We start from the raw sequence: 16,537 nt of genomic DNA on the forward strand, positions 1-16,537 counted from the left end.
CTAAAGTACATGCAAATGTTGAGAGTATGTTAGCGAATAGCCCCATAACAACATAACAGTCTTGTGTTCTGATTGGCCTGTTTTTCACTGCCCAGGTAGCAAATAATTCTGGCCCAGATTTGGCATGAAGCTGGCACAGCAGGCATTTATCTGGCATTGGCATACAGCATGTGGGCCAAACATAAGGTAGTATTTGGTCCAGTTGTTCAAAACTGATATGTGGGCCACCAAAGTTTTCCCTATCTTGACCCACATTTAAAATGCTTTTGAATTATTTTTTTAGTAAAGAACAAAATTTTAGGTCACTTTGGGGAAAAAACACACCCATAAAGCACCATGCTCCCTAGGTTTATCAATTTCATTGCAGTTTGGACACAACAAAATATCTGGCCCAATTATGGGTTATTATCTTGGCTGAGTCTTGGCCCAGATATGGTCCATGTTTGGCCATTGTCTGGAAGCCAGGCTTGGTCCAGTCATGTACCATAATTCACTGCAACAAGTGGGCCAAGCAAAAGCTGATTGTGTGGGCCAGAGCTGGGCCAGAAATATTTTGCTATGTACGTGGCGTTTTTACTCATGGAATTTACATGGGAATGAGGTAACAATGGTGTTTGAGGCCATTTAATGATTTTGTAATATTCAACAAGGCACATTTTAAACTTATTTAGTATTGCAATTATTTTATAAAGCAAAATCTGGTCACCCTATATTTTGGTAGTCCATTTAGTTACATTGCATCTACATGCCGCCTAATTCTCATTACATTATAAGTAGACTGTTAGGGTTGGGGTTTGGGTTAGTGTAAGTTGACATGTACTTGCGACGTTTCTTATAGTCAGTTAAATGTCTGTTAAAGGAGCAGAATCAGCAGATATTAAGCAGACAGTCTACTAATACTCAAATGGACCATCAAAATACATTTTTACCCAAAATCTCCATCTATATTTAATATACCTTCTTTAGACCCCTAAATGACCAGCATATCCCCTGAGATACAAATATTTAGATACAGATTATAAAAAAAAGTTCAAAATTATTTATTAATTTGCATAAACGTAATACGTTAACACTTTACAACTTAAAAAAGACACGTTAACTCATTGTAAATATGTTAAATACATCAACTTGTACCTGGATTTGAGTAGTTTCGATTTCAGTGCAGCCTGTTGACTAAACAGAATACATCAACAATGTCACCCGGTTTAAGCATTCACAACAAATAACTTCAAATCGATACCAAGAAATAAGACTCAGTTTCTCAGCCTTACTGGACAGCCTCTAAAAATATACATGGCAGCAAACTTATCTGCGTAAGCCATTTTCACTTTTCAGATAAACATGGTATAGTATGGTTCAGACTGCCTAGCATCCTATGCCTTTACAGGCTGTTTGGATTAAAACTGTGTTGTTTGCATAGAAAACAATGTGACAGAATAAAATCAAACAGTACAGACTGGCTTGGGCAGTTTGTCTTTGACAGATCACTATATATTACAAACACAGACAGCCTCTAGTGGCTAATATAGGACATAAGAAGTTGGTGTCATTTTTTCTTGATTTAAAGTAGGTGGATAGTTCCAGAAAGGAGCACTTGGACTATAAAACACCAGTAAGTATGAGGCTAATTCAGATTTTTTCACTTTCCTATTGACAGGTGTATTTCTTCTTTAAATAATTAAAAGTTGTTTGTGGCGCTGTTAACATTTAGCACAGTTTAATGAGCTGGGTCAATTCAAGGCAGGGTTAAATGCTCAACTGTAATTAATGTAATATCTAATGATCTAACATATTCATGTATATTTAAAATTTTTACTTTAGCTAATCTACTATATTTAGATATTGTTTGAGTTGTTTGATTACAAGATTTATTGGATATAAAAAAGCATTGGTAAGTTTGAGGCTGTTTTTTTCTTATTGAGAAGTGCAACTTTTCTTTAAATAATGCATCAATTAAAATTTGTTTATGGCACTGTCACCATTTAGCACAATATGTTGAGTGAGCAGGGTAATTTCTAGGCAGTGTTTAATGCCCCAAAGATGCTTAATGCATTATTAATGATCTAACAAATCTGTAATTTTCAACAAATCTTTATGTCTTTTTTGTAGCCATTTGCATCAGCAAGTTTCTGTTAGAAAAGTGTTTCATTCTGCTGTTCCTGTTTTATTCTATTTTACAATCAGAAATGGAGCAATAAAACACTTTTATTTGCTAAAAACTGGATGTTTTGTGTTGATGATACATTGTTGCTCTGTTTCTGACAGATTCTATAAATCCAGTCCAGTCATGTCTATAAACATGAGTAGCAGATTTGGAAATCAGGACGTCTTGCCTCGAGAGATTTTATCTGGTTCCTTGAGTTTCGTTTTACGGTATATATCTGTCTGTTTGTCTGTCTGTCTGTCTGTCTGTCTGTCTGACTATCTATCTATCTATCTATCTATCTATCTATCTATCTATCTATCTATCTATCTATCTATCTATCTATCTATCTATCTATCTATCTATCTATCTATCTATCTATCTGACTGTATGATTTGTCTGTCTATCCAGTAAAAAAAAATCAATTGATGCATAAATACATTTATAGACTTGCAGTTGTTAAATGTTAAACAGATAAATATAGTGCGGGTCAACCTTTTTCTGAACCACTGTGACCTAAAACCTAAAGAAGCTTGTTTGTTTTGTTTTTAAATTAATTTAGTGCGAATCGATTCACATCTGCTAGAATAGTTTTTAAGTACATACAAATTCAAGGAACAGGAACATCACACACACAAAAAAAACAATCATCACAGGAGGGTGAGATTAACAAAGGGAGGGGCCAGGAGAGGCAGCAGGGTGGAGAAGATGAAGGCTTAGGCTAAGGGTGCACTGAGGGGTTTATTGGAAAAGTTAGGTGTATTGTTGAGTCGGCAGGGCTTGAGGTCTGAAGGGAACCAGCGGGACTGGAGGTCTGAGGGGAAATTGCAGGGCTGGAGGTCTGAATGGAAATGGCAAAGCTGGAGGTCTGAGGGGAACTAGCAGGACTGTAGGTCTGGAGGGAAATAGCAGGCCTGTAGGTCTGAGGGGAACCAACAAGGCTGTAGGTCTGAGGGGAAATGGAAGGGCTGTAGGTCTGAGGGTAGCTGGCAGGGCAAGAGGTCTGAAAGAAAGCAGCAGGGATGGAGGTCTGATGGGAAATTGCAGGGCTGGAGCTCTGAAGAGAAATGGCAGGGCTGAAGGTCTGAGGGAAACCAGCAGGGCTTGTAGGTCTGAGTGGAACCGACAGGGCAGTAGGTCTGAAGGGAACCGGCAGGGCAGTAGGTCTGAGGACAAATGGCAAAGCTGCAGGTCTGAGGGGAACCAGCAGGGCTGTATGTCTGAGGGAAAATAGCAGGGCTGTAGGTCTAAGGGGAAATGGCAGGGCTGGAGGTCTGAGGGGAAATGGCAGGGCTGGAGGTATAAGGGGAACCGGCGGCGCTTCAGGTCTGAGGGGACCCGGCAGGGCTGTATGTCTGAGGGAAAATAGCAGGGCTGGAGGTCTTAGGGGAAATGGCAGGGCTGGAGGTCTGAGGGGAAATGGCAGGGCTGGAGGTATTAGGGGAACCAGCGGCGCTTCAGGTCTGAGGGGACCCGGCAGGGCTGTATGTCTGAGGGAAAATGGCAGGGCTGGAGGTCTTAGGGGAAATGGCAGGGCTGGAGGTCTTAGGGGAAATGGCAGGGCTGGAGGTCTTAGGGGAAATGGCAGGGCTGGAGGTCTGAGGGGAAATGTCAGGGCTGTAGGTCTGAGGGAAAATGGCAGGGCTGGAGGTCTGAGGGGAAATGGCAGGGCTGGAGGTATAAGGGGAACCGGCGGCACTTCAGGTCTGAGGGGACCCGGCAGGGCTGTATGTCTGAGGGAAAATGGCAGGGCTGGAGGTCTTAGGGGAAATGGCAGGGCTGGAGGTCTGAGGGGAAATGTCAGGGCTGTAGGTCTGAGGGAAAATGGCAGGGCTGGAGGTCTGAGGGAAAATGGCAGGGCTGGAGGTCTGAGGGTAAATGTCAGGGCTGTAGGTCTGAGGGAAAATGGCAGGGCTGTAAGTCTGAGGGTGTGGGTGTAAGTCTGAGGGTGTGGGTGTGAGAAGAAATGTGTTTGACAATCCTCACATGACTTTTGGCACAAAATGATGAGCCACAATCCTTTTTCACATGCAATGACTGAAGCCCTCACGTATCACCAGTTCACCTGTTTATTATGGACTGCTTCAAAAGTTTGCTTTTTGGAGTGTATAGCAAGCATCAGAATATTTTTAACGTGTTTAACAACAGTCAGTTTACAGTGTTCAACAACAGTCGGTGCTGTACATACACATCCAAGGAACAAAAACACAATCATGGGGATGATGAAAGGACCCAACAAAGAACTGAATGTTCTGAATGTTATCTTCCATCATTCTCAAGTTAATTTGTTTTAACATACATTGTTTAACATTTTTGTTGTTTCCTTTGTTGTTGTAGTGCCTTTAATGAGCTATATTCAAGCAGGCCAAAAAGGTAATGTGCACAAACACACCTAGAGCTTCATAGAACGTTAAAAAATAATTTACCAAAAAATATCAAAGAATATTAGAACAAAATGTCCAACTCTGGTGTCTTTCTTTCAGGTATATATCGATCGCTTTTGTGATTGCAATGGTTTTATTCCTGACACTGACTCAGAGATCTACTGTGACACACACTCGACGCTCTTTACCCTCTGTGAAACTCAATACACCCATTATGACACCCATTGTAAACTGCAATGAAAAAGCAGCAGTGGCAGCAGATGCAGAAATTTGCTCAAAAATTGGAAGGTATGATTTTAAAGAGCTTCTACATTTATGTTTCCACATGTATCCTAAGGGATTCATTTTGTGAGCAGTGATAATTCTGCTACCTTCGACTATGCATTTTAAGGTTAATTATTTTCAAAGATTTTAGAACTATTAGGTTCCTAGTGATGTGTAATAAGCCACCAGGAAGGTATTGGGAAAAATGAGCCTTGGGTAACTGGCCTTATGACTAATTTTCGTAATTTAGTTCTTATAACCAAAGGATGTTCTTAGAACATACAGTTTGAATATGTTTGAACTATACTGGCCAAAAAAACACACCTTGAAAAATACATTCTTTATTAGAAACCCAGTTCTTTACTGCATACTTTATTCTTGCAAGCAGGAAAAATGTATTTGCATAAGCTAAGTATAATTAGTTATGCTGTACTGAAGATGTTTATTACGCTGCTGCCAGCTTAGCTTTACTCATACTCAGACTGCATCATAAAGGCTGTATCCAGATACTAATGGATCACTCTTCTGTCTTTGCAGGGACATTCTGGGACGCAACGGTTCAGCAGTGGATGCTGCTATCGCTGCTCTGCTGTGTGTGAGTGTGATTAACCCACAGAGTATGGGCATCGGTGGAGGAAGCGTGTTCACCATATACAATGCAATAAACGGTAGTTTTCAGTTGACTCTTTGTTTTAAAGAAAAGACTTTAATACTGCACAAAACTAAGAAGCTGTTTCTCTGAAGCACCCATAAAAAAGGGATAAAGATGCGTTGATACAGCCTTCCACCAGCTAATTTTGGTAACTATAGGCTGCGCTTCCCCACTCAACTGATTTTAAATCTGCCCCGAAAACATGTTCAACTTGGACAAGGAGATTTAAGTTCAGGCGTTAATGAGCAACTAATTCAGAAGCAAGCAACACCTTGACCAAGTAAATGTGAACATCATCCAGCATTTCTCTGTATGATTTCTAATCATGAATTGTGTTTCTGGGTTAAGGATAGGACTGAAATAGTAGCATGTACACCATTGCAACCAGTAGTGATGGGAAAAATTAAGCTTTTCAAAGATTCAAATCAATTAATCTAATTGCTCAAAAAATATTCACCATATGAAAGAGACATCTGCTGGTCAAAATTATGTTGTTGCAACAAAAACATTCATTAAAATTGGGTTTTACAAACACATTGGAAACAATTAAATGCATAACCTGTTTAATACACTCAGTGTATTATCTATTGTCATTAACTGTAATTTTCAAGGCTTATATTTTGAAAATAACTTGATATAAACATGTTTCCAGTGCATGTTAGGCTCTGGCAGGGCTACCCCTTGTCACCAATTCTGTTCATATTTTTTATGAATAGAATTTTAAAGTGCAGCCTTGGGCTGGAGGGGGTTCGCTTAGGGAACCACAGGATTCCTTCTCTGTTATTCGCAGACGTTTTTGATCTGTTGGCTTCATCAAACATGGACCTTCAGCATGCACTGGAGCGGTTTGCTGCAGAGTTTGACATAGCTGGGATGAGAAGCAGCACCTCCAAGTCCGAAGCGGAAAAAGGTGGTTCGGAGGCGGATCAGTACATCCGCAGCAGTAATGTGGTTAATGTAACGGTCCGTTGTGGTAAAGAAGGAGCTGAGCCGAAAGGGAAAGCTCGCGATTTATCGGTTAATCTACGTTCCTACTCTCACCTGTGGTCATGAGCTTTGGGTCATGACTGAAAGGACAAGATCTTGGATACAAGTGGCTGAATTGAGTTTCCTTCGAAGGGTGGCAGGGCGCACCCTTATTGATAGGATGAGGAGCTCTGACACCCGGGAGGAGCTCAGAGTAGAGCCGCTGCTCCTCCTCATCGAGAGAAGTCAGCTGAGCTGGCTCGGACATCTGTTTCAAATACCTCCTGGACGCCTATCTAGGGAAATATTCCAGGCATGTTCCACCTGGAGTAGGACTTGGGGAGGACCCAGGACACGCTGGAGGGACTAAGTTTCTCGGCTGGCTTGGGAACACCTCTTTAACCCCCAAAGGAGCTGGAGGAAGTGTCTGGGGAGAGGAGAGTCAGGAGTTCTCTCCTAAGACTGCTGCCCCCATGACCCGTCCCCGGATAAGCAGACGAAAATGAGATGAGAGATGAGAACTACTATTTTTCTTTTCATTTATATAATTTTAACATGAAATCATAACAATGTCTACAAATCAGTTAAACTGATCTGAGGTCATGTTAAAAGTTGTACACCATGTCACCACTGGGAGATGATCTGAGTAAACAAATATTCGTAAAGATTTTAAAGTTTTATGAAACAGTTCTACAAAAGCAGACATCCCAGTTACCAACCTATTGATGTTACAGGTAGGTTATGCCTTGGCTAAATTAGACTTTGCAGCTTTGACAGAAATACTGATCCAGGACATAAAAAGGTGCTGATCCAGTAACCACATTAACCTAATTGATCTGAGGGCTATGATCAGCATCTCATTGTGGTAAATGAAAACTTAAAGTTTGATGTCTTCACCCACAGGAACCGTGGAGATAATTAATGCTCGAGAGACTGCCCCGATGAGTGCTACAGCAAACATGTTTGACAATAACACCCAAAAAGAGAATCCAGGTATCAACCACCATACATAATTATACCTTTACAACACAGATTTAATAAGCACATTACCTGTTAATGATAATTAGGTCCACACAGAATCTATGTGTGCAGAAATGTGTATTTTTTGTCCATCTAATTTACTGTAAATATATGTATTTATTTTTTATATTAATTGCAGTAATATTATGGACTAACATGCATATGTTTTATGACTGATTTATAATACAGTTTGTAAAGTATTTGTTTCTGTCTTTTAGTAGACATATGAGTTTATGACTTGTTTACCAAACAAATGGATCTAATTGGAATTGGGTTGTAAACCTTAATTAAATAAAAGTTTAAAAGTTATTATTTTTTGTTTCACTTTTTAGGTTTTTAGGTATTATACTTTCAAAATTCATTGTGGATAAATCCACAGATTTAATTTTTTTTTTAATTCTGCGCAGAAATAACAAAAAAATGTTTGGAGGTTCTGTATGGTTCTAATGATAATCCAAAATAAACAACAAACTGAATATTTCTTCCAGTGTAGGATCATAAATGACTTGATTTTCTCCTTGTTTTTGTCCTGAATGTCAGGATTATTAATAGCTGTACCAGGAGAACTGCGTGGTTATAAAATGGCTCATGATAGGTACGGGAAACTCCCATGGAAAGATCTGTTTGAGCCCAGTATAAAGCTGGCATCGGAGGGATTTAACATTAGCAAAGGCCTGGCCTATGCCATCAATATGGAAGAAAGGAAAATTCGGAAAAATATAGCATTGCGGTGAGAATATTTATGTACCACATAAACCAAGCCAAGCTCGTCCCGAGGACGTTTCTGGAGACCGCAATTTACGAAGCCGGAGGTACATATGGCATTTAAGCGAACGCTATGGGGCGGTGTGATACCGCTCCTCTTCTTCGCGCTCTCCCGCTGACAGCTCACCTCCGTGTGGAAGGCTTTCCTGCCGCAACCAGTTTGTCCGGTTAGCTCGTCATATAAGTCAGCGAAGGGGAGACCGGGAAAGGAGCTGACCACGACGACCAGAAATCAGCTAAGACAAAAACAGAGTCCAAAAAATAAAGTGAACAAATTCATAACAGGGTGAGAATGTGATCAAATTGAAAATGTGGTCAAATCAGACAAGGGCTTTTCTTTTTCTAGATGGCTTATGTAAATCGTTGCTTGGGTTTAGGGAAGCAAGCGGGCTGGCGTGCAGGTCAATCGGTAAAACCGGTTGGTTTTAGAGAAGAAGGAGGAGGAGGGTGGGTCAGCCGATTGGCCGGTCACCCAGTCAATCATTCAGTCATTTAGTCAGTTGGACCAATGGTCACTCGACAGCGGCCTCCGGCGGCTTTACGTTTGGGCACGAGTTGCGTGGATTCACGAAAACAAAAACTGCACGATTACTTACCTCCCGGGATGTATTTTGTGGTCTCCATAACGTCTGCGGGACTAAGTTTTTGCCACAAATCAACATAATTCCTAATACTGTCATAATGCAAATTGTATCTGTAATAATTATAACATCATCTTAATTGTGCTCTTGTCTTTCTCTTCAGTGAAGTGTTTTGCGACTCAGACAATAAGCCCTTGAAGGAAAGCAATTTTACCAGATTTCCCAAGCTAGCTAAAACCTACCGGACAATAGCAGAAGAAGGACCAGATGCATTTTACGATGGGTCCCTGACTCAGAGTATACTGGATGAAATCACAGTTGCTGGTTATTTCATACCTTAAACTTTTTCCCATATTTGAGTTTCTACTGAACTCATTTGTTTCAGCCAGGGGTCACCAATCCCAGTTCATTAGGGCCGGTGTGCCCTGCAGGGTTTAGCTCCAACTTGCCTCAACACACCTGCCAGGATGTTTCAAGTGTACCTAGTAAGACCTTGATTAGCTTGTTCAGGTGTGTTGGATTAGGGTTAGAGCTAAAATCAGCAGGACATCGGCCCTCCGGGAACAAGTTTGGTGACCATTGGTTTAAGCTAACAACTTGTTTCTGACAACACAGGAGGAAACATCACACGTGAAGACCTTAAGCGTTATAAGCCAGATCTGCAAAAGTATGCATTGAACTTTACAGTGGGGAAATACATATTTTTTGCTCCTACTGCTCCATTCGGTGGACCTGTGCTCGCTCTGATAATGAAAATACTCCTGGGCAACGGTACAGCAGGTAGTAGCAAATCACATTTACTTCATTGCATTTTGTAAAAGTTACTTTGCTTTAGAAACAACATCTAATTTAGATAAGTTGCTAGTTAGGTTTGAAACCAGTTACATGATGTCTTGTTAGAGAGTTCAACAATGTTTGAATTATGGTAATAACCTGTTTATTGTCACAACAACTGAGCAATTTTCACAAATTTTTCAAGAGTTCACACTTAGCTGATGATTGATTATAAAGCTTGTTTGCAAGCTGCAAACGATTGATTATAAAGCACACTGTCCCGAGAGAGAGCCTTGAGTTTCTTGAGCCCAGGGCTCTCTCCTGTTTGCAGGGTTAGAGGGGAGTTTGAGCTCAGGTAGCTCTTAAGAACTTAAGAAATGAATTGCTATACAGAGATAAACTGCTGGTTAAGAGCTCATCTATAGTGCTAATTTAGATTGACTTATTCATTTATGATGCATGTTTTTGATTATGACTAATGTTTTATGGAATTAGATTGGCTGGATCCTTTGCAGTCAAATTACTCCATGCTGTTGGAATGTTATAGATCAGAGGACAGACGAGAGGTCTAAGACAGTAATGGCCACTGTGTTCATGTCTTAAAATGGATTAAATCATTCTAGTCACATGAGTCTCTGGGCCTACTTACACTATGCTATCCGAACCGTGCCCAGGCCCGTTTCCCGGATCGTTTGAGAAGTGTGAGTGCGCTGAATCGGGCTCAGGCAAGGTTCACTTGGCCGGCCCTGGCCTGGTTGGAAGAGGTGGGCCTGAGTGCGGTTCACTTGGGCTTTGGCGCAGTACATTTGTAGTGTGAGTGCAAAACGCGCCAAAGCCCGAAACTGAAAGCGAGACGTGACTTTTAAGTGACTGTTTCATATGGATGTATTAATCATTCTTGCTGTTCAGTGAACGCAAACTGCCGTCGTTTATTAAAGATGCAACCCCCTCACTGCACGACAGCTGCACACCTTCAGCAGACCTCCTCGTTCCTGCAGCACGAGGGCTTTATGATTGCTTATGAGCGCCAAAAGTGGTGAATCTGTTCGGCGAAATATTTGACTGCGTGTCACTGCATATAACGACTGAAGCGATATAACTAGAGAAATCTCCACTGTGCTGCTGAGTGAGAGCGCTTCTCACTGAACAGCGCAGCAGCGATGACGGAAGCATGCCGAGGCCCGATTGTGGTGTGAGTGCCGGCTGTCGGGGGAGACGGGAGAGGGGACAAGCGTGCTTTGGCCTGGTTCGAGGCAACTGTACCTAGTGTGAGTACAGCCTTAGCTTTTGTTTAGTCTTTGTTGGGGAGTCGTTATTTTCACAAGGTTTCCCTTAAAGCATGCTATGTATAGCGAGTGAAATGGTAAGGGGTGAGATTTCAGCTTCCTTGTGATAGCTTGAAGTGTGGATACTGGCCTTTTAGAGTTCAAACGGAGTTTGTGGACTGTGATCTTCTTGGAGATTTGTGTTAAAGACATGGCGGATGCATTGAGTAAGGGTGTTTGATAGAAGTGTGAACTTACACTGCCCTCACGGTTTGGTGAGCTTGGAGTGATGGGATTGGGGTCTGCAATGTCAGAGGAAATATAGCCCAAAGGGTTTTGAGTAGAATCCCTTCACTCCCCACTAACAGTTTGTGTTCCTAGAAAGGATACAATAGTGACTGTCAGCGCTGGCTTGAGAGAGCAAATTTCTCCCTCTTAGCAACCTCTAAAGTTTGTATTTAGGGACTTGAATCGGAATTCAATCTGTTGTTTGGCTAGCTGTGCTTGAAGCCCAGGAGAAAGAACTGCAAAGGCTTCCTTAAGATTATCTCTCTCCTCCTGTAAAATTGGTGCCGTCATCTGATGTATGTTCAAAGAGGGTTCTATGACTGGCAGTGAATGGGCCTGTACAGACTGACTTTGTTGACTTCTGTTGTTGTGAAACGTTGCAGACAATTTTCTACATAAAAGGACATGTCTCACATCATTCTTAATGTTAACTGTTGTCCAAGACGTGCCTTGAAGAGCATACATACACTGCACAACAGGTGGGACAAGCAGTTCCAAAAGGAAGAACTTGCCACACAATCACTCTGGGTGGTTCTTATACCTTGAGATTTCAGCTGTGATAATGCAGCATTTGGCGAGGCAGTGGCGCAGTAGGTAGTGCTGTTGCCTTACAGCAAGAAGGTCGCTGGTTCGAGCCACTGCTCAGTTGGCATTTCTGTGTGGAGTTTGCATGTTCTCCCTGCGTTTGTGTGGGTTTCCTCCGGGTGCTCCGGTTTCCCCCACAGTCCAAACACATGCGGTACAGGTGAATTGTGTAGGCTAAATTGTCCGTAGTGTATGAGTGTGTGTGTGGATATTTCCCAGAGAAGGGCATCCGCTGCGTAAAAACGTGCTGGATAAGTTGCCGGTTCATTCCGCTGTGGCGACCCCGGATTAATAAAGGGACTAAGCCGACAAAAAAATGAATGAATGAATAATGCAGCATCGGTTTGTCTTCTGGGAGCAACCGGATCTGTTGGAACATTCCTTATATATTGCCGTTGACTGAAAGGAGTAGGTAGTAACAATCATTTGTAACTTAATTTTGTATTTTAAATGTAAAATGTGAGTAACTTTCTTCACAGTTTCATTTTAAATGGGTATTAAACAAATTACAGTTAAATCTGAAAAGTATTTTAAACCAAAAAAGCGATTACTTTTAAAGGTACCATAGAATGCACTGATTGGGTATGTTTAAATTGTCTGATATCAACATAATAGGGATGTGTCTTAGGTAAGTGCTAAACATTTAACTAAAATCCAACAAAACATGAATAATAAAACATTAAGTTATTAGTTAATTTAGTTAATAATTAAACATCTGATTTCAGATTACTCAGGTTTCAACCTCTCAAACAAAAGTGTGTCCACACCAGAGAATATGACTTTGACCTATCATCGCATCATAGAGGCTTTCCGCTTTGCTAATGCTCAGAAGGCAAAACTGGCAGACCCACTTCATGAAAAAAACGTCACTGAGGTCAGTTTAACCATACTGATGGATTTCTTTGTGGTGGGGAGTTATTATGAGATTTAAAGACATTTAGTTTGACTCACAGTGTTTTCACAGTGTATTTAGGAAATGGCCTGGCAAATGGTACAGTCCTCTGCCAATCATGTTCCTTGTTTTTCTCTGATTATGTGATATTATAATTATTATTATTATTAATAATATTATTTACTTATGATGCTTCCTAACACACAATTAACCAAGGGTGAAAGGTGCCACATAAGTCTGAAAGATTGACCAGATCTCTCAGAGACATATCTGATGTGATTTACTCTAATGCTCCTGTTCTGATTTTCTCTGTTTTACTGTTCCTATATTTATATATTTTGCTATTTTTATTGCACAGTTTGTTAAATACATGACCTCAGACAGCTTTGCGGACAACATCAGGAATAAGATTAAAGATGACATCAAACAAACCAGCTATGATGAGCAGGGCATTAAAATTGTACCTGACGACCACGGTACATCTCATCTATCAGTTATCGCTAAAGACGGCAGTGCAGTGGCGGTGACCAGCAGCATTAATAACTTGTAAGTTATCTAAAACACCCAGTTTAAGCTATTTAGTTAGACCAACAAAGCTCGCTAGAGAGCATTTAGCATCCCGCTCAGTTTCAAGACAAATCTGAACATGTGAAATACTGTAGGTAACTGTCTTTAGAAATTTTTGTTATTCAATTCAGCTTTATTTGTACAGCACTTTCACAACGTAGATTGTGTCAAAGCAGCTTCACATAAAAGATCATCGTAAATTGAAACAGTGTAGAGCAAATCCATCCAACCATATCTTGTTGCCAAATTAGTTGTGTAGATGGCAGATGAATCAAAACAAGACATGATTGTTGGCTTTGCTCCAGAGGATCTTTGCACACTGAAGTCTGAAATTTGCATTTGCATTTTTTTCATGTATATAAATCAAAAAGAAATCGTCACACATGCAAACCTTGCACACGATGCATATTACTTAATCGGTTGTAAAAGAAACCACAAAACAATACAAAATAAAGTCTTAGAGTAGTGAAGATTATTTTGTTGTCCTCTCCCTGTTTAACAAAAGAAAAAAGAAGGAAATATTGGGTCCATCACATCCTTAGATCATGGAGAGTGGAAAGAGATCTACCTCTTTATCAAAGAGCTGCAGGATTGTCCTGACACATTCAACATTTACTTCAGGGTGTTCAGACTTTGCTAGTGATACTGGAAAAACATATTAAAAAGAACACCCCTGATTTCCGTGAACCACAGACATGCCTTTTGGATTTTGCCTTTTGCTTGTATGACTTTAGAAGTTATTCCAGTAAACAGGTAAAATTTTCAAGTAGAGTTTATGATGACACCATGGTAGTGGGTTTTTCATGATGCATTGTTCCTTGACTCTTTTTAATTGTGCATGTGTGCATGTGTGTTCTCCCAGTTTCGGTTCAGGTGTGATGTCATGCTTAAGAGGTATTATATTTAATGATCAGATGTCGGATTACACTAGTCCTGAAATGAAAAATGGACCTAATGCAATCAAACCAGGTGAAGAAAAAATACATTTGAGGAGTTTAAATGATTGCAATATTAAAACTGCCGGTATAAATGAATATTTTGGCATATTTTTACCAGGTAAAAGGCCACTTTCATCAATGTGTCCCACAATAATACTGGACAAAGACAGCAGAAAAGTGAGAATGGTAGCTGGAGGTGCAGGAGGGACCAACATCACCACATCTGTTGCTCAGGTGAGACAAATATATCAACAGATTACAACTATTTAAGCATTACTCAACTTTACACCACATGCCTACATCACCACATAATGGAAATCAAATCAGTATAGTCATATTTGATTCATTATATTTGTGTGATTTTTAAAATATATTTATCTTTTATCTATTTCTGTCTTTACAGGTTATCCTGGACCACCTGTACTTTGACTATAACCTGCAGAAGGCTGTTGCAGAACCCAGAGTTCAGGTCCCACCCAATGTGACAAATGTGGAGGAGGGATTTGATTCGGTAGGATCTCCACACTTCATGACAACATTTTATTATGCAAATTAGATTCACTATATCAAAAAAGTGATGATGATGTTACTAAATTTGTCTATGTTGTATTTATGAACGCAGACAGTAATGGGTTGGCTGTCGAGGAAGTATCATAATATTTCTCAGTATACTTCATTAACAATGGTCCAGGTGGTTGAAAAGGAAGGGAGCCAAGTCTGTGCTGTATCTGACACCAGGGATGCTGTATACTACAGGCCGAGCACTGCTTCTGTGAAAGGGCTGTCCAGTGACAGCTACATAATCATTTGTTTGGGTGTTTTGTGGATGCTATTAAACGGGGCTTAAAATTAACATTTACCATGCACAAATGCGCCATGGCAAGGTGGTAAGATACAACATGATTTTTGTATTATTACTAATTCTGACATTATATAAATCACATATTACCTAATACACTGAAAAAATTTATTCAAAGATGATTCCTTGAATTTACTAAATTTTTTTACGTTAAGTTCTAAACAATTTATTTGTGTTGAATTTAAACAAACAAATTAAGTTGAACATTATTAAACTAAATTTGTTTGTTTAAATTCAACACAAATAAATTGTTTGCAGCAGTTCTGCATGCAACACTTTTTTCAGTGTACTTTAATCTGAACTAATAATGATTTTGAATCATTTTAATTGATATTTCTTGATCATGAATGATTATCCAAATGCTATCAGCGTAATTAATACTAATAGTGGTAAATAGTATAATTAACATTTTATTTTAAATTGATAAGTTACATTAAGGATTAATAATGAAAGGTCAGGGTTCGGATAGTCACCCTGCATTCAGATGATGATGGTGATGGTGATTATGATCATGATGCACTAGTCACGCTAGAGGAAGATGTTTGTTTACCCATAAACACTGAGATACAGACACCTTGTCTGACCAAGATGTGAAACTGAAGACAGTCAGGAGATATAAAACAAACACTCTCCAACAGTGCATGTAAAACCTGTATGTTTATGCCAGTTCAACCATTCACTTCACTTTACAAAACACACAAGACCAAAGTGCACCTTCACCAGGTCAGTAGAAACAAGGTGAAAGAAGGAAGTGTAAATATTTCAACTCTTTGTTTAATCTATCTCTCGTTTTATGGTAAGATATTTGTGATGTACCACCTGGACTTTTAACATCTGCTTATTAAATGTCTTTATTCTCTTTTACTCAATTGCAATTTATTATGTTGATCTTTGTTAGCTTATATATTAAAAGCAAACTAAAAGACTTCTGTAACATGCTTCATTCAGTTTTCATAATTTTATTCTTCTTTAAATGTATGCTATGATGAGTGCAGCGTAGTGACTTCATAATATGCCCCATTATACATCAGTCCCACTGAGGAGCTCCAGAAGGAGAACAGAAGTGAATCCTCATCTTGCTTGGATAAAAGCATGCTAAATAAATAGAGGGAATGTAAATGAGAAGTGAAGGATGAGAGAGAATCAGGATATTTGCATTGCTGTTTTGTTTTATTTTTATTTTTAATTAATTGGATATTTGGATATTATTGTTTTAATATTGCCCTGTCCAGGGACTGCAGGTGGAAATTAGCAATCCTGCTACAACCTGGCACAATGCATCTTTCCTCCTTGAGGTTAATGCAATTTTTTATGTATTGTCCTTGTTAAATAAATAAGTTCCTTCATTCATTCATTCATTCATTCATTCATTCATTCATTCATTCATATATTCATTAATTTGTTCATTTTTGTGTAGCAATCATTTAAAGCAGTGTTTCTCAACCACATTTTTGGAGAAGCACCAGCACTGCATGCGTTGGATGTCTCCTTTGCCTGTCACACTCATTACAGGTCTTTCTGTTTCTACTATGATGATGATCTCAATCAGGTGTGTTTAGTTAAGGAGACACGGAAAATGTGCAGAGCTGGTGCT

At 39.7% G+C, this 16,537-nt stretch overlaps 1 protein-coding gene across 1 annotated transcript; it reads left to right on the top strand.

The window, feature by feature from the left end:
* The first annotated feature begins 1,576 nt into the window (after window positions 1-1,576).
* Window positions 1,577-15,805, top strand: si:dkey-222h21.12. The gene is made up of 15 exons (XM_021478190.3): window positions 1,577-1,612; window positions 2,266-2,373; window positions 4,481-4,516; window positions 4,627-4,815; window positions 5,329-5,459; window positions 7,313-7,402; window positions 7,970-8,159; window positions 8,939-9,099; window positions 9,391-9,555; window positions 12,413-12,561; window positions 12,938-13,125; window positions 14,009-14,115; window positions 14,203-14,318; window positions 14,488-14,595; window positions 14,707-15,805. Exons 2-15 carry the CDS (start codon window positions 2,288-2,290, stop codon window positions 14,929-14,931), a joined length of 1,941 nt encoding a protein of 646 aa, XP_021333865.3. The 5' UTR covers window positions 1,577-1,612; window positions 2,266-2,287; the 3' UTR covers window positions 14,932-15,805.
* The last annotated feature ends 732 nt before the right edge of the window (window positions 15,806-16,537 follow it).

This window comes from Danio rerio, chromosome 1 (genome assembly GCF_049306965.1).
Source record: "Danio rerio strain Tuebingen ecotype United States chromosome 1, GRCz12tu, whole genome shotgun sequence".
Taxonomy (NCBI): Eukaryota; Metazoa; Chordata; class Actinopteri; order Cypriniformes; family Danionidae; genus Danio; species Danio rerio.